The sequence below is a fragment of the Pygoscelis adeliae genome, unplaced genomic scaffold (genome assembly GCF_000699105.1).
Source record: "Pygoscelis adeliae isolate BGI_AS28 unplaced genomic scaffold, ASM69910v1 Scaffold4, whole genome shotgun sequence".
NCBI classification, from domain to species: domain Eukaryota; kingdom Metazoa; phylum Chordata; class Aves; order Sphenisciformes; family Spheniscidae; genus Pygoscelis; species Pygoscelis adeliae.
In genome coordinates, this window is record NW_008824986.1 from 11,112,272 (window position 1) to 11,135,274 (window position 23,003).

The 23,003-nt window shown below is 37.4% G+C and overlaps 1 protein-coding gene across 1 annotated transcript in view; it reads right to left on the bottom strand.

Moving 5' to 3' along the window:
* Positions 1-23,003, bottom strand: part of ACADSB (acyl-CoA dehydrogenase, short/branched chain) — a 29,422-nt gene that overhangs the window by 4,854 nt on the left and 1,565 nt on the right. The window contains exons 3-10 of the mRNA XM_009325876.1: positions 22,335-22,541; positions 21,711-21,881; positions 19,169-19,294; positions 18,673-18,765; positions 15,983-16,072; positions 14,342-14,479; positions 13,546-13,645; positions 11,848-12,872 (exon numbers count right to left, since the gene is read on the bottom strand). Of these exons, the coding sequence (XP_009324151.1) occupies positions 12,802-12,872; positions 13,546-13,645; positions 14,342-14,479; positions 15,983-16,072; positions 18,673-18,765; positions 19,169-19,294; positions 21,711-21,881; positions 22,335-22,541 (996 nt within the window). The 3' untranslated portion in view covers positions 11,848-12,801. The remainder of the gene's footprint in view (positions 1-11,847; positions 12,873-13,545; positions 13,646-14,341; positions 14,480-15,982; positions 16,073-18,672; positions 18,766-19,168; positions 19,295-21,710; positions 21,882-22,334; positions 22,542-23,003) is intronic.

The window sequence follows — 23,003 nt, forward strand, 5'->3', positions numbered from 1 at the left end:
TGCATTTGCACTGAGATTATTTATAAGCAAAGACATTATTTGCACTGAGGTTATTTAAAAGCAGGTGCAAGATCTGTCCCCTCCTCTATTTTAAGAACTTGATGGAGAAGGGAAGCAGGCTGAGCTGGATACAAGCTCACTTAGATGCCTCCTCCTTGTCACTTCTGTACAATCCTCTTTGATCCACTGTTTGTGAGTCCCTCTCCCTCGAAGGGACGTCCCGAGTCTCCCACCCTGCCCCACCACTGGCTGTATCATAGTTAGATCCCAGTCTGTGGTCACCACAGACGTCCTGCTACCATGTGTGCCTGTGCAAAGGGAGGGAGCAGAGCTACCCTTTGACCGAGGAGGACTTCGTACAGAAACAGGAGGTTGCCTGGGGAATGGGGCTGGTTGCTTTCCAGTCACTGTAGCACCAGGTGCAGGCTTCGGGACTTGAGTTTGCAAGTTCCTGCTTTGATCTGCCTATACAAAACAACCGATGCTGACAGGTACAAGGCTTGAGCTCCTCCGCAGCAATCAGCACGTGCATCATACGCCAAGAGAAACCTCTCCTGCATCCCCAAACAACTACCGCAGTAGGGGCTATGAAGGCACCTGTGAATTAATGCTTATTCCAGACGACGTCTATGCTAAAAAAATGCATTATTAGGTGCCACATTACACCTGGAAGAACGCTTACGGATCTGGGGGTTACACTAGCAATTGTGCTAAACTTCTGAAATTGGCTGATGCGAGACCTAAGCGGGGATGGTGTGATGAAGGGATATATATTCGTGCTGTCCAAGTGCCACGTCTTCTCTCCAGCCAGCCTTTTTACAGTGTGCTGCATTAAACGCTACAGTAAAACAAGAACCTAATACCCACTGCAGGGAACAATGGATTAGTTTCTAAAAGGAGGAAAACTCACAGCGTAACACTTCTTCAGAAAAGTACACAAATATGTTTCCCCAAACTCATGAGGTTACTTTCAACTTGTTTTGGGGAAGACAAGGAACTAAACCACAAGTAATTATGGTTTTTCTAAATATATTGATTTTGTTCTCCAGCTTCCCCAGGCAGTGATTGTAATCCTGTTCCTTTTTGTCACTGACATTTGCAGCTAGAAGCCTCAAAAATATAGGGCTGTTCTCAGGTTTCTTTTCCACCAGTGCAGGCTCTGCAGTGGTCCCATCATCAGAAGACCCATGGTATCTGAAACACTCAAGAAAAAGTGTCTAGAAACAGAAAGGATTTTAATTTCCACAGAAAGGACTTAAATTTTCTTACATTTAGTTTCTTAAAGATACTGACACTGAGATGAACAAGGATTTTATGATGTTCTAAGTAATTTCATTTGGTGTCATAATTACATCTTGATTAATTCTATCCACATGGAAAATTATGAGGGTGGTTTTTTGTTGTTTTTTTTTTTTTTTCTTATCTGCAGGGTACATTTTAAAGATTTTGTATTAACTGCAAGTAATGTGAGTTGGGAAGAACTGTGACAGTCTGCAAATAAAGCACCTTTAGTGACTGGGAAGGGATAAATGACAGGTATAACAGGGGCAGGATTGTCCTCCTGATCTCTGCATTGACATGAGGATACAAAGACCCTGGAAGCTATTATGCAGAAAAAAGTAGGCTGCTAATACACATACCTCTGCCACCTCACTTCTCCACAGCTGGCACTAACACAACATGTCTGTTATTATCTTTCCTTCTCAGAAAGAAGCTCCTTATGATTTGCTGCGTGTTGAATGAGACATCAGAGCTCAGCAGCCCCAGCCCTGCAACGTCCAGTGGGACGGACGCACATCCCACGCGGCGTAAGTCACTTTTGAAATGACAGGCTGGAAGACTGGGACCTTTGTAGGTTTTAAAAAATTATTTAAGACTCTCTTAATCCTTTGACCTTGGCCAGTTGACACCACTCTTTGACGTTTAGCTGATATTCTAAAAAGGTAGAATTTAAATTTCCTAAGCATACAGGCTTGTAAGTTGTTTTCCTGAGTCCGTAGCCACAAAGAGAAGTATGAGAAACCATGCAGGCCTGCAGGAGGTAGCTTCTAACTGCCCATGCAAGTTTGCTGCAATGCAGCTCCAACAGCACTGAATTCCCCAGCACTGGCAAAGCCTGCCCTTACTGAAAGCACTCATAACTCGGTCCTGGAAGTTTCCACGTGGCCTTCATTCCCCAGCAATATGAGAACAAGAGGCCAAAGGACCTTGCAGGATGAGTCCCAAGGAAGAGGAAGGGCTGTGGATACTCAGAAAAATCCTCACAATTAATATTCATTTGAAAAATAGAATTGGTATCTCTCTTCCTTTCCCTCCCTGCCATTCTTTTGCAAAATAGCTTCACAGTGAGGAACCTATTATTGGCCATTGCACATCATTAATTTTAGAATCATTTCTCTTCTGCTGCGTCTTATGGTCCTGCGTTACACTGCATAATATTGTCATCCCAGCATAGGAAGCATCTCCTATTTCAAGCATAACACTACAGACCAGAGTTAATCAGTCTAGGAGAGACCTGAACTAGACATCACAGAGCGGTGCAGGGGTGGAGCTGACTTATAGATACACAGTCATTAAAATACATCGTGGATGAAGAGACGTTGCTTTATGTAAAGGGACTGGGAGTGCAGGCAATAGCTGTGAAACTTGGGAGATTTCTCAGCAGTGTCTTGCTTAGAAATCCAAATTTCAAGAGTATAAACCAACCCTATTAAGATATAGTTCACTGTATTTTAAAACTATACAGAGGCCTCAACACCTTATGTCTTTGATAGGCTTATGACAGAGAACGCATTTAGTTTTAACTGTTTCAGCACCAGTGAGTCCCTGAATAGACTTCATTGTTCAACTGCACTGAAGGCTTTGGCCACTGGAAGACTTCAGAGATGCTAGTGTCTATGGCCTAGCCAGGCAGAGGTTCTGGTGGCAGAGAGGACACCATTCAAAACACCTTCCTCCAAAAAGCTGAAGCCCAGACTAACCGAACCAAGACCTGCAGTGTGTAATACACGTAAAGGGACTTTGGGTTCAGCCTGGCAGAGAACAGTGCCGAGCAGACACCACCATCACTACAGCTGCAGGACCAGTTCTTATGTGACTAATCTGACTTTGCTTGGAGGAACAAAGCATTTTCACTAGAGCAAGCGAGAGGATCCAGGGCTAGGTATGCTTTTTTACCAGTACGCTGCTTCTGCTCACCAATTTTTCTTAAAAATAATCTAGACACATGTTTACATTAGTCCACATCCAATCCTGTAAACGCTTTGAAGCAGAACTTTTTTTTTTTTTTGCTTTTACCCAGATAACTGGGGTTTATTATGCATCTTATACGATGGGCCACAGCTAGGGATCCTAGATCAATAGAAATAAGAATGAAAAATAACACTATGTTCTAAATTGCTGTGACTAATTCCTTGTATTAGTAATACAAAAAACAATTCAATCCGTATCGCAGGATTTTATCAGCGGCCAAGTACTAATTCAAAATTTTACCGGTGTCTGCCTGCTTTTCCATGGACTAATAGCAAAATGTATTTCCAGTTCTGATTTTGACTCGTTAAATCCTGTTGACAAAATCGCTTGTTTTAAGAATTAAATTAAACCCTTTTCAGAAGAACTCTCCTCAAGGTGCGCACAATGGGAAGCAGCCCTCAAATATGCCATTCTTGCAAAACCCAACATCACGTTAGGAGACCTGATACTCTTGCTGCAGTGCCTGTGCAGAATATGGAGCGCAGAGTAAACTGACAAAATAATTGGATGAAACATGCACAATTCAGACTTTCAGTTACTGGGTGCTTTCTTGCTCCTCGTTTCCACAGAAAAGTCAGTTTTTTGTTCCTTAAGTCCTTGTACTGCTTATTTACATATGAAAAGGTAAGTTTATAAAAGAGCTTTCCCATTTTACTACATCTAATAGTTAATAATTTAAATCTGTAGCCATTATCATCATATAGATTGACAAAAATGGCATATGCATCATTCTGGGGATGAGGGTTAGTTTCTTTTAAGAGAGAATTGTTTTAGTTTTTGCAGGAAATTAATCAGGGGAATGGGCTTTGTGGAGCATGGAGCAAATCTAATCTGTTCTTTGTTCAAATTTGCCTTGCTCCAATTCCTAGCAATTGTAGACAACATGCTCTTTTGTTCGGGAGCCACTTGTTACATGCATAATTAGAGACTGCAGTAGCTGTGTTTAAAGAAAAACTGTTTTCCAATGTAATGTGTGATCTTGATAATAGTATTTTCATCAAAGGTAGCAATTACATTCATTAAGCTGGGACTGGCAAGGCAGCAAGGAAATTAAGTGGAAGGTGAATAAAAAGCTCCCCGTTTCTTTTTAAAATCTCGGTCTCTTTATAAGTTGAAATGCACCATGTTGAGCTGCAAACTGGAAAATACATACTGAATATAAAAAAAGAAAGAAAGAAAAAAATAAAGTCCTCCTTAACCTTTCTGAATAATGATCCAGGAGATATCCTAGGGACACCTACTATAGATGCACTTTTCAAATTAAAGGGCTTTATTCTACATTAATTTCTTATGCAAGTTTTAAACGAGCTCAACATATGATTCAGGTCTTTAAAGGCTCCAGGGCTCTCTAGGATTAATTCACTGTTCTTTTCACACATAAATTAATTGTTTTGTGTTCTCAAAAACAGCAAACAGCACATAAATCAACCAGTTTAGAAAAGACGCAAGGCTGGTACCTTTTGCAAATCACTGAAGTTTGCTATTTGCACTTCATTATTATAATATGTAACTTTTAAAGAAAAAGCTGGAAAAGTAGGACATATGTTGTTAATTCTAAGCGGATTTCTTGAATGCAGAACTCATTTTAGAAATTTGATTCCTTGAAAGACAAATGTTGTGGGGCACTGAAAAGCCATTCTTCCAGCACTCTAATTTTATTTTTCCCAGTTAATAATTCAATTACACATCACTAATGTATTTGCAAACATTCCCACGTAAAAATAGCTAGGGTTTTTTTGTCCCCCCCCCTTTTTGCCTTAAACCTTGTAAGAGTGAGATTTGCAGATGGAAAAATGTGAAAATCTAAAGACATGAGCCCTGGAGCCCCGGGAAGGCTGTGCCCAGCCCGTGGGCTCCCTCAGGCACTCCTGCTGAGCGCACACACAGGAATCTCATTTTTTTACTCCAAAATATAATCCTCCTTTTTTTCTAGGCACTGTATCGCAGGCTGAGAAGCAGGGGGAAGCGGCTCCATCCCCTCCTACCTGGCTGCCAGGGCAGCACATCACTGCAGAGAAGTTGCTACTTCAGATGAGGGCTGAGCCCTGATTCTGCACGCAGGCAAAACACCCCACTTCAGGGATCTCGGCAAGTGTCAACCAAAGCAGATGACCTTGCAGCAAGTCTAATTTACAAGCACTTACAGCAGGACAGGTACTGAGAAGCAGGCGATAACAGGTACTGTGCTCCCTCCTGAACAGGGATGTCCCAGCACGCTCTCATCTCGAGGCAAGAGAGAAAAATGAAGCCAGAACCTGGCTATCCATAACTCCAAAACTAACTGCTTCTCCCTCTGCCCTTCCCAGAAATAGAATATGAAACCACAGCATCTTGGCCAAATTGGAATTTGCATAGTTCTGCGAAGCATTTCCTTCAGTTAGGAATGATTTAATTATTCTTCACTTCCTCTTCTAGAAATCATTCCTGGATAATGAGGTTAGCATAGAGCAGATATGTTTCAGTCAAGAAATAGATGTAATTCAGTGCCAGAAGGTTTTTACAGTTAAAAAAAAAAAAAAAGATTTTTGGACACTTCTAAATAGGAGCAGCAGTATAGAGAAAGTTGGCTATTAAATTGTAATAGTCTGAGACACCATCATTGGGTGCTTTAACCCAGTGCTGTGTCAGCCCCCTAAAGAATTAGAGGACAACCACAACTCTCCTGTGGCCCAGATTCTTACACAAGGGTAACAAGGCACATTTTAAATAACTATTAAATAATGACAAGCTATATTACCTCCAGAGAATTGTTTATCTCTGCAAATTGAATCACTGAAGTCAAAGGACAGTAGAGGTAAAATACTTGTAGTATAAAATGGAAGACCTACTGCTGCACCTTACTTTGGACCTTGGAAACTGAATCCTGCATGGCAGTCAAATATATTTTATGACAAATAGCTTTCTGAATCTTACTTTTATTATTCAAGTAACAATCAAAAAAACCTGCCATATCAATCAAATGTAGACATTGCAGCAATTAAACTGAGAAAATTACTTTTTTAAAGCTTGGTTGGACAGACATTGAGAAGACCAAAGTAATCTGGAATTTAAGGCGGCAGCATAACAGTTTGCGTTTGATAAAAATCATACAGTGGAACACAAGGAATTTTTCTCTGAACATGGGGAAGACTATGAACGTAAATACAGCCTTCATATCATATTACCATCTTCTAGTACATAATAGGGAGTCATAAAACATTTTCAAAGTTCAAAAAGTGCCTGAGCTGAAAAAAGTGCTTTGCCTCAATTCTTACGGGAACAATTGGAGCAAATGCTACATTTGGTGTGTAAACATTCTCCATCTCAGCAACAGAATGTCTAACATTTTCTTTCCTAAAACAAACAACATCAGCTTTTCCACTAAAACACATTTGCTCTGTACCAGCTATATCTGCAACAGCTCCATTAACAAAACAAGTTCTACAGAGCTTTTCAGTATTTAACTACATTTCCAGAACCTTAATTTCCAAATTATTCCTCAATTATTTTTAGGTCAGTTTAGCAGAGTTGACACAAAGCTGTTCTCTACCAGATAAAATGCAAAAAAAAAAAAAAAAAAAAAAGGCAAAATGTTGTGCCTGTAACTTAGTATCACTTCAAAGTTGGCTTTTTCGCTTCAGCTGGTCCTTTAGCTGGTGTTGGGTGCATGATACAGTAACTCCATAAACAAAGTTATATCAGATAATGCTTTTTAGCATAAATAACATTTGCAGCTTCTGGGACTCTTAACCTTTCACAGTCTCTGCTTTTTGTATCCCTACAGATAAAAAAATATCCAGAGAAACTAGTGTCTTTCTAAAATGTAATCATCATGTCTTTAGGTACCATCTAAACAAAGGCAGAAAACCTCAGCGACACAGTCAAATTAAAACTGGATGACTGCTCTGGTTATATTGAAAAATTTGCATTTAATTTGCATATTAAAGATGCAAAATAGTGAATATAAAAATCTTGCGGCATGTCCTAGAAAATAACTCAGCCCAAAAATATCCAAGAAACTTGCAGCAAACTAACCAGATGAAAAGGATGATCAGAAAATTGTTCTGTTCATCTGATGGGTGGGTCATCATTTAAAAGTCTTGTCTCGTAAGAGAAGGCAGGAAACAACCCCTCAACCAGGAGGACATCAGCTCTGGATGTGTGTATCAGAGCTTCTTGTTTCCTACGAAGTGGAGACCCCACCAGAGACCACCTGCAGCCTCCAAAATGGAAACTTTTCAAGACCAAAACAATCAAACTTACAGGATCCAGAGAGGCACGGGATACAAACTCGACATGAACCCATCATATTGCAGCTCCACTCTTCCCTTCGTTCTCTCTACACTAGGAAAGAAAGTCGTCTCATAGCTGGCAAACATTAAGGCATTTCTTGATCTGCCAACTTGCATTTGGCCCTAAACCAAACAAGCAGTAACACTCCATTTCGGCTCTTCCCACCGGTGAGCACTTTCCCACCATGACCCTCCAGCCATCGTTACAGATGAAGCGAAGCTCATTTTAAGTCTTGCTAATGTCTGCAAGTTGATTTCTCTCCTCTGTAAAACCTACCCAAAGCAGTCCAGCCCTGCCTTATCTGGTGATTTGTAACAGATGTTTTTAAAACTGTCCCAAATTGTGACAATGGTTTGTGCAACACTTCAAAGAGACTGTCAGCAGACCTCCAGACCTGCTGGTTAGAGAGCAGAATTTACTTTTCAGACCATATATGCTAATTTCCTGGTTAGGTGACCCACAAATACACAAGCTTATACTGTGGAAGTTGGGGATTTATTGCTGTATTTTAGGTTTTCCTGTTGCTATTCGATTTTTTTTTTTTTTTTTGTAAGAGAGTGGTTACAGCTTGTAATAGCTTTCCGTTCTTCAGAGATCCCTGCAAAATGTTTGATGAACATGTTTCTGCATGTTCAGAAGTCCTCATTGTATATATTAAATAAACCCAGTTCTGCAAGTGCTGGTTACTTAGCTATTGACACAGCTTTCTGTCAGGTGGGAGTGCTTTTTCTTTAGGATCTTTAGAGAAGTGACCTTCAGATTTCTTTATATGTATAGTCTTACAGTATTAGTAGCTCTACAGCTAGTAAGACACACAGAGGAAGAATAGTTTCAGAAAGATGTAAATGAACTTGAAAGAAGAATATATAAAAATGCTACTATTGCTGCCTTACATATTTTTGATTTATATTTTAAAGCATTTTATCAGAAAAAATGTTACATTATACATTGCATGTTCTTTTGAACATTAATATACCAATACAAATCAACATTTGAATGCTCTGACCTACGAAACAAGCTATTAGGAATCACAGTGGTTAGTTCTAGTCATCTAATGTATTAGACAGTTATTGCACATGAACAGAATATTTTTAGAGGATAATAAACGCCAAGATTTCAAAGCAGCTTAATAATGTCTCCAGTATCAGATAATGAGAAATTCCCTCAATGCTGCTAAGCTGGACTTTGTTAATTATGGCGACTGATCTTACAACTGGCATATTTAACTGAAATAATTACTGTAATTCCTATTTGTTAGCGTGGAACTCTGAATTCACTATGCATTGATGCTTGACCGTCTCTGGTGTGGGCTCAGAAAGACCTCTTGTATCCTCTCATCTGTGTGTACAATCAACCACGCTACGTAACTCTGGACAGTCAAATCCAGAAGAGTAAGACTTCCAGCCATGCTCTCTCACCTGGACCTAGACCAAAGAGTTATACTTCAGAGGAGAAGACAACTCTTAGCAAAACGCTCTGCAATGACTGTATTTCAATACAATATAAAATGACAAATCACGTGAAAATTCTTTGGGAATCACACAATACATGTTCATCTGCTCGTCAGCTCACTTGATTTGTGCCTCTGCCAACAGTTTGCACTGTGATAACAGAACGGGTAAATATTTATGATATTTCTGGTAGCTGTTAACCACTTTCATGTAATTCTCTTAGGAGAAGATCTATCACAGTGGTACACTGAATACATTCTGGGGTTGAGGAAAAACGTTTCTTCAGCTTTCATGTATTCAATAAGCAAGCTCAGGAAAGTCACACAGCTGCTTTCGAACCAGCCTGTGTTTCAAATCGAGCTTAGCTTGGTAGGAAGAACTTGAAATGTGTCTCTCACCAAAAGATTTCTAAATGGAAATGCAATAACATGTTAATTAGAAAATTCTTTACATAGTGAAAGGCTCCCAGTGAACAATTACTTTATATTTCACATAAGCCTTTTCTAACACAATCTTTATATGGGGAAAAGAAAATATGAAAGAAAAAACAACAACACGGAAAACATTATATAAAATGTTGTATTTGAGTATTTCCCATGTAGCAATTAAACCTTTCTGTGGAAACCTGCCTCAGACCTTTATCACAAACCACAATAATACTAAAGAAACCTGATAGAAGATACATTCATTCTCTCCCAGTACAAAAATCGCAAGATCTAGGACACAATTTAAAATGACAGATTATTAGAGAACCATCACCTGATGTACAGGATTAGCACTGTATCAAGTCAAATATAAAATTCAGGCACTTTTAATACATTCTCAGTACAGGTCTTTTCTTCTAACTGTGGGAGCCCATTTGATACTGAAAATGCTGTTCCAGGGCAATAGACTAGATTGACTGGGCTGACTATGGGCATATAAAGGGAAAACTCACTAATATAAATGCATACGGTGTATAAAGCAACTCTGAGTCCTGCCATTAGCACAGAAAGCCTCATAGTGTTCACAACGCCAGCTCTGCAGCCCTACACCTACTGGTGCTGCCAGCCACCGTCAACAGCCCTGTGCTCACAGTGCCAAATGTAGAAATGCAATTTATGACAATCCATAAATGCCTGTCCCAAACTGAACGGGGTGGGGAGCACAGGCAGCTCAGCTCTTAACAGCTCCTGGACAACAGCACAGCCCATCTTATTGCTGAACCAACGTCTGTGTTAGTGCAGCAATGGAATCAGACTTAAGGGGATGAAACAAGTTAATTCTTGCCAGAGTCGGCGACCAGAATAGCCAATGCTCTCCACAGTGGTATGTGCCCTTTTAAAACAACTATAAAAGAAACTCAGTGGTTATAATTAATTTGTACGCATATTCCTCCACAGAATTTTGTAGACAAAAGTCAAATACAATACATAAATTTCTTTCAAAAGTTACTGTGTACAGAATACAGCATATAGAACTGAGACACGTGAAATATTTACAGCTGTAACATTAGTTAAAGACTTGACCTTGCTTTTCTGAGAAGAACTGTTGAGTAGCTGATGAGGTTGTTCAGGTTGTTTCCTGGACTATGGCATCTGAGTTCAGACTGTAGGAAATCACATGATTTTGATTTTTTTCCTCATTATTTTTTCAAATGGATACCTGACGCAGTTCTACAAAAAGAGATAGTCCTTTTACATAATCCTGGATATCCAGCCTTTAACAGTCCGTCCTTCAAAGAGCTCTGCACTTTCCTTCATGAAGGTAGGTCTGCTTTTAGCACTATATTAAGTCAGTTAAGTATTGCCACTCACTTCCTAGCCTCATGCAAAACTGCAGAAGCCAAGCTAAGATAGTATCTCAAACGAGGGGACCTATTAAACAGTATGAATCAAAACCTGATCTCTGCTGACACTCATGTTAGCAAAGCAGGCTAAACCGCAGCAGCTAAGGACTGCCTCACATTAGCGCAACTCATCACAGTAATCAACGCTAACTCAAGCATTTTGTAGTATGGTTATGATCATTTTAGACTCGCAGATAGACTGTGTTGAGCAGAGTAACTGTAGTTAACTGTTGCGGTGTCTGTAGTCTTAATTCTAGTCTAACATCTCCCCAGCCATTTCAATTGAGCTGAAAGAAAGCCTGCAAACAACCTGAAATGCATTAATAATGATAATGATAATAATGATGACGATAATAATAATAATGCTAGAAGAAAACTTCAGAAATCATCTTGTCTACCCTCCTACTCTTGTATTTTTGAAAATCTCAAAGCTGTTGATCAAACTGATATGGGAGGGGCTTTTTTTATTGGCATAAGGATAATTACCACATCAATTCTTCGCCTATGAACAGGCAAAGCGTGTATGTAGGGGGAGTAATTCACTAAAGTAGTTACTTCCCTTCGAAGATGACAGAAAGTCAGAAAACTTTTTAATAGAGCTTTTCCTCCTTGCTTGTTTCTTTGTATAAGGCACTGCAGCCTGCTTGTTTTACAAATTCATACTTGTTAAGTGTCATTTACCCTAGTTTTGCTAGAAAATCCTTTGGGAGTCTCAGCCTGTAACATTCTAAGCTCCACTAGAAGTGAATCATCAGTGACTAGCAAGCTTTAAAAATGAGATTCTTCTAAGTCAGCCAAAACCAGAAAACCAACGCTTCCCTCCCAAAACCACTCAAAACAAATTGTCAATTACAGCAATTATAATGATTTTTCATATATTAAGCTTTCCGTCTCTTGATTCTTAGTTAATTAGTTCTCCAGCACTGAAGAGGTTTCTGCCATAAATAAAATGTCTAATTTTAAAGTAAACAGAGAGGGATAAAAAAGCAAATACTTCTCCCCCTCCCCCCCCCCCTCAAAAAGAAAAAAAAAAAAAGAAAAAACTCTTTCAAAAGGAGAAAAACTTTGCTAGAGAACCACTAACTTCCATGAGTGAGTTTTCTGGGCTGCAAATTAACAGTCCCTCCCTAACTCCCAGGAAGGCTCTGAGGATTAAAGTTTGTAAAATGCATTGAACGTGGAAAGGCCACTGTGAGGTAGTATCACAGCATTCCTATTACGTAGCTTATATCTCTGTCTTTTGCACAACTACTAGAGCTTTTTTAACCCCATTTCACAAAGATTTCAACTCAACCTTTTATGAAAGAAGAACTATAAATAGCCTCTTAGATTAAAACCCTTAACAGCTGAGAAGGCTGGAAAGGGAGGCAGATAGTATCCACCTTTCAGTACTACAAACTGGGGCTGGAAGGGCTTAATTACCAAGATATACTTAAGAACACACTAAGGGCTGCTATAAAAATTACTCCAATTACAGCAGCTCCACAGACATCGCTCCACCTGGAAGAGAGGAAACCATTACTCTTTCCACATACCTCACCTGTACCCCATGCTAATAAAGGGCATCACGAACAAACAGCAGCTTCACGCCATGCAACAGTTCTGCAGCACATGTAGAGTCCTTTCTCCCAGGTGGCTTAACAGAACCTTTCACACCAGGCAAGCCAAAGATTTGGCTTCTTTTCACTTTGAAATCTCAAAGTGGAGATACACTGTTTGTATAACCTAAAGCAACAAAATAATTTCAGCCAATGTGTTAGCTTAGAAGTGTCTCAGGCAGAAAGAAATATTTTTAACCCATGATTTCGATTTGCATGTGGAATTCACGATTTCGCATGAATTACTCACTGTCCTGAAATGGGGAATTCATGGTTTTCCTTATGATTTTGTCTGTGATGATGTATTCTTTATGGTTTTTTTAATTACAAATAAATGTGTAATTCACAATGAATGTTTAGCAAAATAATTTCTGTTAACAGTCAAGAAGTCCTTATGGTTTCAGTACTCCTGTGCTAAACTTTTTGCAATGGTGCTCAACTGGATATTTGAAGTTCCTTCATATATTGTACCTGAAATCAGAAGAAAATAAATTAGAAGACTATAAACCTACAGTGAGTATATGAAGAGAGACCAAGATCTTGTTCTAACAGTCCAGTTAGAACATTTACAATTATGAAGTGAAGCTTTACTGAGCAAGTTAGAAAATTATTATTTACATAAATGTTCATATTTTATTATCTGCAACAATTAAAATACTTTTCTGCAGGTACAACATAATGACAAGACATTTTCCTGAAAAGTAATTCATAAATAACCAACAAAATTTAAATATTTACAAATGCTATCAGCAATAAAAGTCAAAGGGTAATATTGTTAGAAATGTCAAACTGTTAGGTCCAAGGATTGTAATGGTAAACAAGGAAGTCTTGAAAATAAAACTCCACAGAGATTCAGATCTCAAAGCCAAAGAAAGTATTTTCAATTTTTTTGAACTGGAATTTTCTTAATAGAATGGGACACAACGTGTGTGTTTGTATTTTATTGGTATCTAATTAAACATTTTAACTAGCCTTACATACACAGATATTTATAACAAAAGTTTTACCTTCCCATATCTGAGCCTTTGAATCAGTGTTGATTACAGTCTCAGGGAAAAAACATCTTAAAAAAAATAGCCATTCTTCCTCAAACTTTAATACTACTAATGCTACAAGAAATACTTGTTAAGAAACTATCACTCACCTATCTTGCAGTCACGATAGTACTTTTCTATCGGATAATTTTTTGTGAATCCAACGCCACCCATCCATTCAATACATTTACTAGTTGTCAGTGTTGCAACCTATGAAAACAGCTTCAGAGTTACAATTTCAGGATGCAACTTCATGCAGGTGGTAGTAAATTTTATTCTTTGTCGCTATTTAAAGCAAAAACAAAACAGTAATTAAAGCAGTAACTAGAACAAGTGGGAAGAGGAAGGACTGATATTTTTGAATTCATCTTATTTATGCAAGTTATTTTAGAATAAAAATGTCATTTTTCTAAATCAGAGGACATCAAGAATTCACTATCCATTACTGCAATAGTTCACGTGCTGCACTATGAAAAAGACTAGCAGCGGTATACAAGACAGCAATTACAAAGAGGCAGAAGCAATCCAGTTTTGAATCATGTTAAGACTCACAGTTGTGACCAGCAGAGTTGAAGTGTTCACAAATGAAGTCTCACCATGCCATATTCTCCAGCCACAAAAAGAGAATTCTGAGAGAATGAAATCTCTCTAAATGAGTGAAAATACTAATTTACTTTCTCTTTTAACGTTGTTGCTTGTTTTTCAAAATTTTATTTAAGGGTGTGAGCAGTTCATTCTTTGGTGGCCTACTTTACATTCCGTACACGGACTGAGAATGAGAAACAAGGTAAAAGTACATCCACAGATCTCACAGCAAACATGAATTAAAAGTTATACATTCAGTAACAGAAGAAACGTTTAAACAGCAGTGAAATAAATCCACTGAATAAAGAAACTGCAAGTTACCTCAGCAGCATAGTATTTGGCCATGCTGGCCTCCTTTATGAATGGCCTTCCTGTTTCCGCAAGACGGGCTGCGTTGTAGGTCAGCAACCTTGCTGCCTCCAACTGTGTGGCTACCTGAGCTATCTGATGTTGCATCCCCTGCAATCAGCACGCCACAAGTCAGACAGAACCAGTACTTATGCAATTCCAGTACTCAACTGGAATTTCTAGCAAAAAACGTTCTTTTCACCAAGGAACATACCTACACTCTAAAATAAAAATACAAAATCTAGATGGACTAGTAAGTCTGCACATCTCTGCATCTATGACATGGATGTTGGAAAACCTCTGGGCCACCAAAGTCCTTTTAGGAACTGCACTCCCATTTTCTCCTTCCCTCTTCTTGGATTCAGGAGTACTGGGGAACTTCTTGCCTGACTGGCTGGACAGGAGGGTTCAACATGAACCTATTTGCACCCATGAATATCAAGGAAAATTTCAGCCAAATCTTAACGTCTCCTCAGCACTACAGAGACATGGGTAGGTCAAAGCTGTGAGCTTAACTGAGAAAAACTTGAAAAAAGTACCTATTAAATAAAGTGGAGAAATACCAAGGTGACAACCACTTCTTCTCATGTCCCATAACCATGAGACAAGAATTAGGAGCAGCATAAAAGTCTAGAGAATGTGACTGAAGAATGGATTCAAAGGGAAGGAAGAAGGTGATGGAGCTCACCTCTAAATGGTAGGTATTACAGAAGAATAGGTTTATTTAAGGAGACCCAAACATGATGATTGAAAATGAACATTTAGTTGTCTAACTTGCTCCTAAAACACAATGGAATCTTTCATCTTATTAGAACATTAACACTGCTCCCTAAAATTTGCAAAAATATATATGCAGGTCAAAATAACAAAATGATTCGGCAATTAGAAATTCCATTTCCCATTCAAAAGATGCAGTTCCAATAATTTCCTAGATATCTGTGGGTGCTTCCTAAAATTTGTATAAATTATGAGTAGTACTAATGTTCCTTCCCTTCATCTGAGATGTAGTTTTCTTTTAACAAGAAAATTACTACAGTAATTACAATTATATATCTTCTTTATTAAACTATACATCATTTTTGCAACAAAGAGTCTTTTTCGTTTTAAGATACAGATATTATCACGAAAACTAAATGTCTTTGTATAACACAGGAAATCTAATAATTCAATCAGCTTTCCTCATCTTTTTATAATTTCTAGTGTCTCCAGAAAAAGGCCTTCCCCTACACCTCATGAAAGGGTATAAAAACTGGAACACATTCAACATACTGTGATATTAAAAGCAGAAGAGAAAGGAGTTCCATGTGTATTATTTTCAAAGGCAGTGAATACAGTATCAAGGAAAAGGAGTTATGTTAATAATGTTTTGAAATTTTAAATTATTTATACAGTACTTGTAAAGGCACATAGCACTGAATTTATATATTTTACATGGCCGATGAATGCTCATCTGAAATTCTTTTGAAAAATTCTTCTCAAATATTGAGAAGTAGAGACATGACACAAGGTGGAGCACAAATTATGCAAATCAGATTACTCATTTTACTGACTTCATCTTCTGTGGTAACTACTACTCTCTTGGAGGAAACTTCCCATGCGTTCATTAACAAGTACCTGGAAATCAAATACGCTTTTCCCAAACTGGACTCTCTCCTTTGTGTAGGGAGTCGTGTGGTCAAAACACCCCTGTGCCAGTCCTAACATCTGTAAGAAATAAGACGTATTGAGGTGAGTTAGGACAAAAAAACCCCCAGACTTCGAGGAATAAGCCTATTCCATACTATTCCATTCTTGAAAGAAACTTTCTTACTACAGGCAAAATATTTGTGAAAACACTATCACTAATTTTTGAACAAAAGTTATGGGTCAAATGTGGTTGCATAAATATTAAGTGTTTCTGGCAAAATTCTTAATTACATGGGAAAATTACTGTAATCTAAAGATCTATAGATCTACATTACACTATTAAAGCAAAAATAATTTGAATGATTATTCAAAGCTGTTTTCATAATGAAAATAATTTCTCATTTTATAGAAGACACCAGACTATCCGTATTAGCAATTTATTTCAGAAGTTAGAAAATTAGTATAGTAGAAGGAGAGATAACATTTGTTCCAGCATTTTCTAGAAAAAAACTAACTCAAAAGAACAATTTTAGAAGACCCACTGTCTTTTCATACACTCTCTTCACTCAGCAGCAAAGACAGCAAAACACAGTTGTTATCTTGGAGGATAATGTCTGGGAAAACGACACATGAACATTTATAAAGAAGTAATTTGCATCTACCCTAGTGTCTGATCTGTTAGCCTAAAGAAACATGAAATATGGAAAGTAAACTAGTTTTACGGTTTTTTAACTACCAAATTTTGAGAAGTGTATTCCATTCCAAACAAGATAGTAAAGAAAGGACCCTGCCTTTCATATATCTTGGAATATATAGCTATTAGTAAGTAAGATCAGTTGGTTTCATTATATAACTACCATCCATCTGAATGCATTCGTTCTACCTAGTTTCTTTCCTAGGAAAAACAAAGATAGGAAATTAGATTAGGGGAAGCATCAAACAAGAAAAAATAAAAAAAGGGAAATGAGTGGCATGAAGAACTACCAAAAAGCATGATAACAGTATATGGTAAAATTGGAATCTCATAAAACTTTTCTAAGTCAAGGCAGGATTCTATAACGTGGCAGTCAGCTGCCACATCAAGCAGCTTAGTCAAACTACTTCTAATGATGTACAATAGTGTATGGGTATTTTTGGATAGACCCACGTGTTAAGCTAAAAGCCAAGGGTCCCAAGAACATAAAAACATGACTCTGACTGGGTTCAGACATCTACTCCTTAATCATTTAAGATTCTAGAAAAAAAACCCACAATACACAGGAAAATATGTGGGAAAAGAATATAAGAAAATAATAGTCTGCTGCTAATCAGATTTGTTGCCTTCCTACATAAATTCTTACAGATGAACCAAGTATATCAACTTCAGCAACTGTAACAATATATGCAGCTACCTTGCACTAAAACTATCTGAAACTGTTTTCATAGCCACAAAAAATTACATTTTATAAGGTGTTCATTATATTTTAAAACTATTACTACTGCAAAACTAAATTCAATACTACAGGGCTTTAGAACTGCGGTTCTTGTACATTCAAGTACATTTCTCTTCATTTGAAGGTGCCAAGAAAGTAGTAACTAAGATATAACAAGTACCTGACCTTAGCTTTTAATTAGGTTATAAGCGTAACTTGGAGTAATTAAGAGTAAAATCCAGACCATGTATTTTACTGCCAGAGTCTCTACATTATTTATATCTCCGGGAACAACAGGGCCCACAGCCCTAGTTTTTAAATGCCATATCAGACAAAGTTTAATCACAGACAATCTTTAGGAATGATGGAAAAGCCAACCCATTTGGCTTAGTATAGTATAGTATAGTATAGTATACTGCCATGTGGAAAGTCTAAATTTCATAAGGACTATTACTTCTGGTCTGTTTGCAAACTAGGGCAAGAGATAACAGAGATTGGTAGTACAGACATATTACACAGCACAACTACATGCACAACAAAGTAGAAAGCAAGAAAAGATTACTTTCAAAAGTAAACTAAAAATATAAAAACTTGTCACAAGTCATTTTATTATAGGGCTGAACTTGATTTCCACTGAAATCAGAAGGAATCTGAGATCCAAACTGAATTTACAACAAAACACAACATTTTGAAATAACTCCAAGGTCAGCAAATATTTTCCCCTAAGATGCCATAAGGTGCAATTTTTAAACACAACAATGAACTAGGACCCTTCTGCTAGAAAAAGTCATATTTATTTTAAAAATAAGTTGACTTTTAAAAATAAGTTGTTGGGAAAACATCAGTTAGCATAAGGTTACATTTGGCAATCCCATACAATCACAGTTGGAAGCATTAATATCATACATTTCAGTGTGTTATATTTTGCAAAGCTAGTTTTCTTTGCAAAATAAATTTGCATAATGGAAGATAAAAATGTTGACATATTTCAGTAGCAACAAGTTAACCACCAAAGACAAACTAATTGCCATGTAATGTTTTCTAAATCTATTGCTTATGTCACCAAAGGAGAATTTTACCATTTACAGTTGTTTCAGTATTTTACCGTAACTTAGATACAAGAATAGTGACATCTAGTGGCAATTTAGTGTTTAATAAAGTATTTTCTAAATAGTTTATTCTTATTAGCTTTACATATTTTGTAAATGTCAATCCAAATTCAAAGTTATATACTGGTTGTATTCAGTATTAAACAAAATTACCCACCTGTGCAGCGATACCTATTCTGCCGGTATTTAGCATTCCAATTGCATACTTATAGCCTTGTCCAACCTGTCCCAGGATATTGGTCTCAGGAACCTAAAGAATAAAACCACTCAATTATTCCTCTTCTATTCTGCTTTGCAACTGCTAGTACCGTTCACAGGTGAATCACCATACATGTTTTATTTAATGTTCTTCGTAAGTGAAGGCATAAAACATAAACCAGACATTTGATTCCTAGAATATCCGATTAGAACATTTCCTGATACATGTGATTATAAACTGATGATTGAGAGAAACTGTACCAAAATTTAAGAAACCCAACCCCCCTCAAGACTTCTGTGAAAGAACAGGGAGGAAAAAGTTAAAATATGCCAAACAATCAGTATGTCTAAGGAAAAAAAACCTATTGGGAATTTAGTTAACATTCTTTCCTTATACATGGTCAAGCTCCAATTATACACAAATTATGCTTCAATAGCTAAACAACTTACACTACCTTAACGTTTTCAAATGTTACTGGGCAGGTAGAAGACGCTCTGATTCCAAGCTTGTCCTCCTTCTTCCCTACATGTAGTCCCTCTGTGTTGCGATCTACTATGAAGCATGTAATTCCCCTGTACCCCTAGGATGAATTACAAATTAATCAAGAACTGTTTTTTATACTAAAATCAACAAATGGTGGTCTAAATATCTCATTCCAGTACCAAAATTTTACACCTGCTTAATACTATATTACGAAATAAAATACTGGCACAGTCATCTGTTCCCTCTATGTCTGCTAATTATGGTTTAACAAAGGCCAGAGATACCTTCCTATTAAAATATTCCATGTGGAAAACATCATCAGAACAACCTTAAAAGTTCTCTTGATAAGGCAGGGGACTGATATTATGTAAATAAAACAGACAGGACTGTAGTGCCTGTCCGTACTGGAAATCACTGGGAAAGCCAGTTATTGCTGTGCAGTGAAGTTACTGCTTGCTGTTGGAACATATGTCACAGTCAAACAACGGAATGCAAGAAGACACAGGGCATCTTTAGACTAAAGTGGTCAAATGAATAACGGCTCTAAACCCATGTCAGATGATTCTATAGGATGCAAGATTTTACTTAAGCCCAATTACTTCAGCTACTCTTCTCATGGAAGGCTGCATGTATACTCTTCCTTTTAAGGCTGTCCAAAGTAAGAGCACTGACTGATGAGACTGGAGTCACTGGGAACTTTGCTTGAATATTCAAAGTGCAGTATAACGGTAAGCGTTTGTCGTGGTTTAACCTCAGTCGGCAACCGAGTACCACACAGCTGCTCGCTCAGTGTTATAACAGACCTAAGCTAACACCCAGAATTGGTGCACACATTCTCCTTGTGATTCCAGTTTGCAGAACATTGATATCACTGTCTCTTCACTTCAGAGAGGTAGTGGGAATATAATTAATAAAGTAGTCTGAAATCATTATGATGGTTGTAATCAAAAATCTCAAAGAGCTGATTTGGTATTCACATAACGATTTGGACAGGACACTAAATAATGCATGTGACAACACATAGATTGTATAGCCAATCTAAATTCTGGCATCTCCTACATACAGGCTTACAATCTTCACATCTTTAAAGCCTTAAACTAGATTCTTGAAGTAGAGAATGGTGATTCCTGATAGCTGTCGCTTTCTCTTTTTCCCTCTGTGTAATTCTTACTCCCAATTCTCCCTCCTCTCCACCACTCATTCTCGCTCCCTCAGCATTTCCCCCAGCCAGAACCCCAGCAGTCTCTCTTATGCAACATACAACAAGGTCTATGAGACAGAAATGTGAGGTGTTCCTGGCCACGTTTCCAGCTCTTCCTGTCCCTAACATCCACAGCACCCACCTCCTCTCACTAAGAGGGTGACACCGAGAGGCAGGAAAAGTCCTGTGGTTCTTCTGGAAGGGTTTGCCTCTTATTAAAGAGAAGGCTGCTGTTTCAATCTCACCTCAATGACAGCCCATCTCACCAAATGGGAGCTGCTAGTGCAGAGTGTACATTTCAGTACACAATTCTACATTGGTCTGTTCTCTCATTTATACTGACGTCAACTGTTATTTAATCTTTGAGCAGCACTGACTTTTAATCTCCTTCTTGAATATTTAAAAGCAAATTTCTAACTCTAAGAAGACAATGCATTATATATTTTTAAAATGTTACACTAATACAGAAACAACTCCAGATTATAAGACAATGCACAGCAGTTAACAAATATAGAAACTGGCTTATCAAATACATTTTCATTGTATGCAGTACTCAAATCGCCCACTAGCTTGTGAAGAAATGAACAAAAACTCAGAAAGTGACACGATATTCAACTGTTCGATACAATGAAAGAAAAACCCCTCTTCTTATTTAGTCAAAACCTGAAATTTTAATTTAAAAAATAAATATCTTCAAGTTAAATTTTTAAGAAAGAGATACTGGAAGAAATTTAAAAAATAAATAAAAGTTTTAAACAATTACGTTTTGTATTTGATTATCACTCTACCATACTGATATAGTACATTTTAAAGCCCGCAGTTGACTTTTCTGAATCTACTACCTATATCCAAATTGGTGACAAAATGAAACATGCATATTCAGCTAAGTATTTTTTTTTACCTGAACAAGCTTTGCTGTTGTATTCTTGTTAGTTTTCAGTGCATGTAGCCTAAGCTCTATTTTGCCTTCTAACAACAGCAACTTGTCAGTTAAGTCAGAAGGGTTGGAAAGACTTAGACTATCTGTTCTTCCACTACTCAGAATAATACCAATGCATGCTGTGCTCTTCATCTAGGCAATTATGATTCTGACATTTTTATTTTCCCTGTTGGGAGGAATTTATTAAATTGCTCACCAAGTTCTCAATTCTTGTTGGAAAATATTTTTAAAGGTAATATTTTTAAATATTTTAGCTGTCAGCTAGGAAAAGGTTCAAAGAATATTAACCTTTAACATCAGATTATTAATATAAAATCCAGTTTCATATATAATCGGCTGTCACTGAAATGCAACTATTGTTTAGCAACTTACTAAGGACGGATCTGTATTTGCCATCACAAAGAAAACTCCTGCGTGTTCTGCTAAGCTAATCCACATCTTTGAGCCATTGATAATATAGTAGTCTCCCTTCTTTTCAGCCCGAGTCTTCAAAGAAAAAGCATCACTGCCAGATCCAGCCTCCGAAAGACAGAAACTGCCTATCTGTCAATTGAAGGGAAAAATTCATTTTATTTTTTACTGAACATACAGGCACAACATATAACAAATTCTGCAACAAAAATAGTTATAAACAAGCACAAGTCTCTTAAATTCAAACATTTTAAACTATTGCATCAAAGTAACTAAGTTTCAGATATGGAGATTAAGAATAGAAACACTGTGTAATTACGTCTCTCAAAGTCAACTGCTTTAAAGTTCTTTTCCACAGCAAATTAAATTTTAATGAAACTAATAAATGCCTTTCCACTTTTACCTCTCAGCTACTGATGACAGGATGTACCTATATCACCACAGATCTCAGCTCTAACCAGTGTTTCAAAGTTCACACATATTTTCCAATGCTGCAGTCATCCACTTAGTTACTGAAAAAATCACTAACATTACTTAACTACTAAAAATTATATTACAGTTTAGTAAAGTGAGACTTTGACTCACTGTATCTTTAGCGACTCTGGGCAAGTAAGTTCTCTTTTGCTCTTCTGTTCCATATGTGGTAAACAACTTATTTGTTAGTGTATTCTGGAGTTCACATAGAAGAGCTACAGCTGGATCAACTTTGGCCAATTCTTCTACTACCAATATGATTGAAAAAAATGAAGCTCCAGTTCCTCCATATTCTTCCCCAAGCTCAATACCCATCAGCTGAAATGTAAAAGATGCAAATATATCAATCTGTTCGTTCTTGTCAACAACTTGTTAGTCCAAGCTGATCCTTAAGAGATTAAAATAAAAACCACAGAATCTAAATATTTCCAGATCCTTCCCCAAAGACCTGTGTTCCTTCAATGCCCTTAACAAACTAACAGTTCTTCACAGAAGTTGATAGTCAATTCATGCAAGAAATAACTAACATGTGCAGTATACAGGCCAATCATCACCCTAATTTGATTACATTTTCCAGAACAATTGCAATCTCAACGGAATTCTAATATTTAGAGTCGTCGTTGTATATAATGACATTCTAAACACAAACAAGCTTTAGGTTTGATAGCAGGAAAGGCTAAAATTGAATCCAGGAATGATCAACAGGATATCTGCAACACGAGTCCTTGTGGTTGCCCAGTAAGGACACAGAGGACTCCTGATACCCTTTTCCAGCAACAC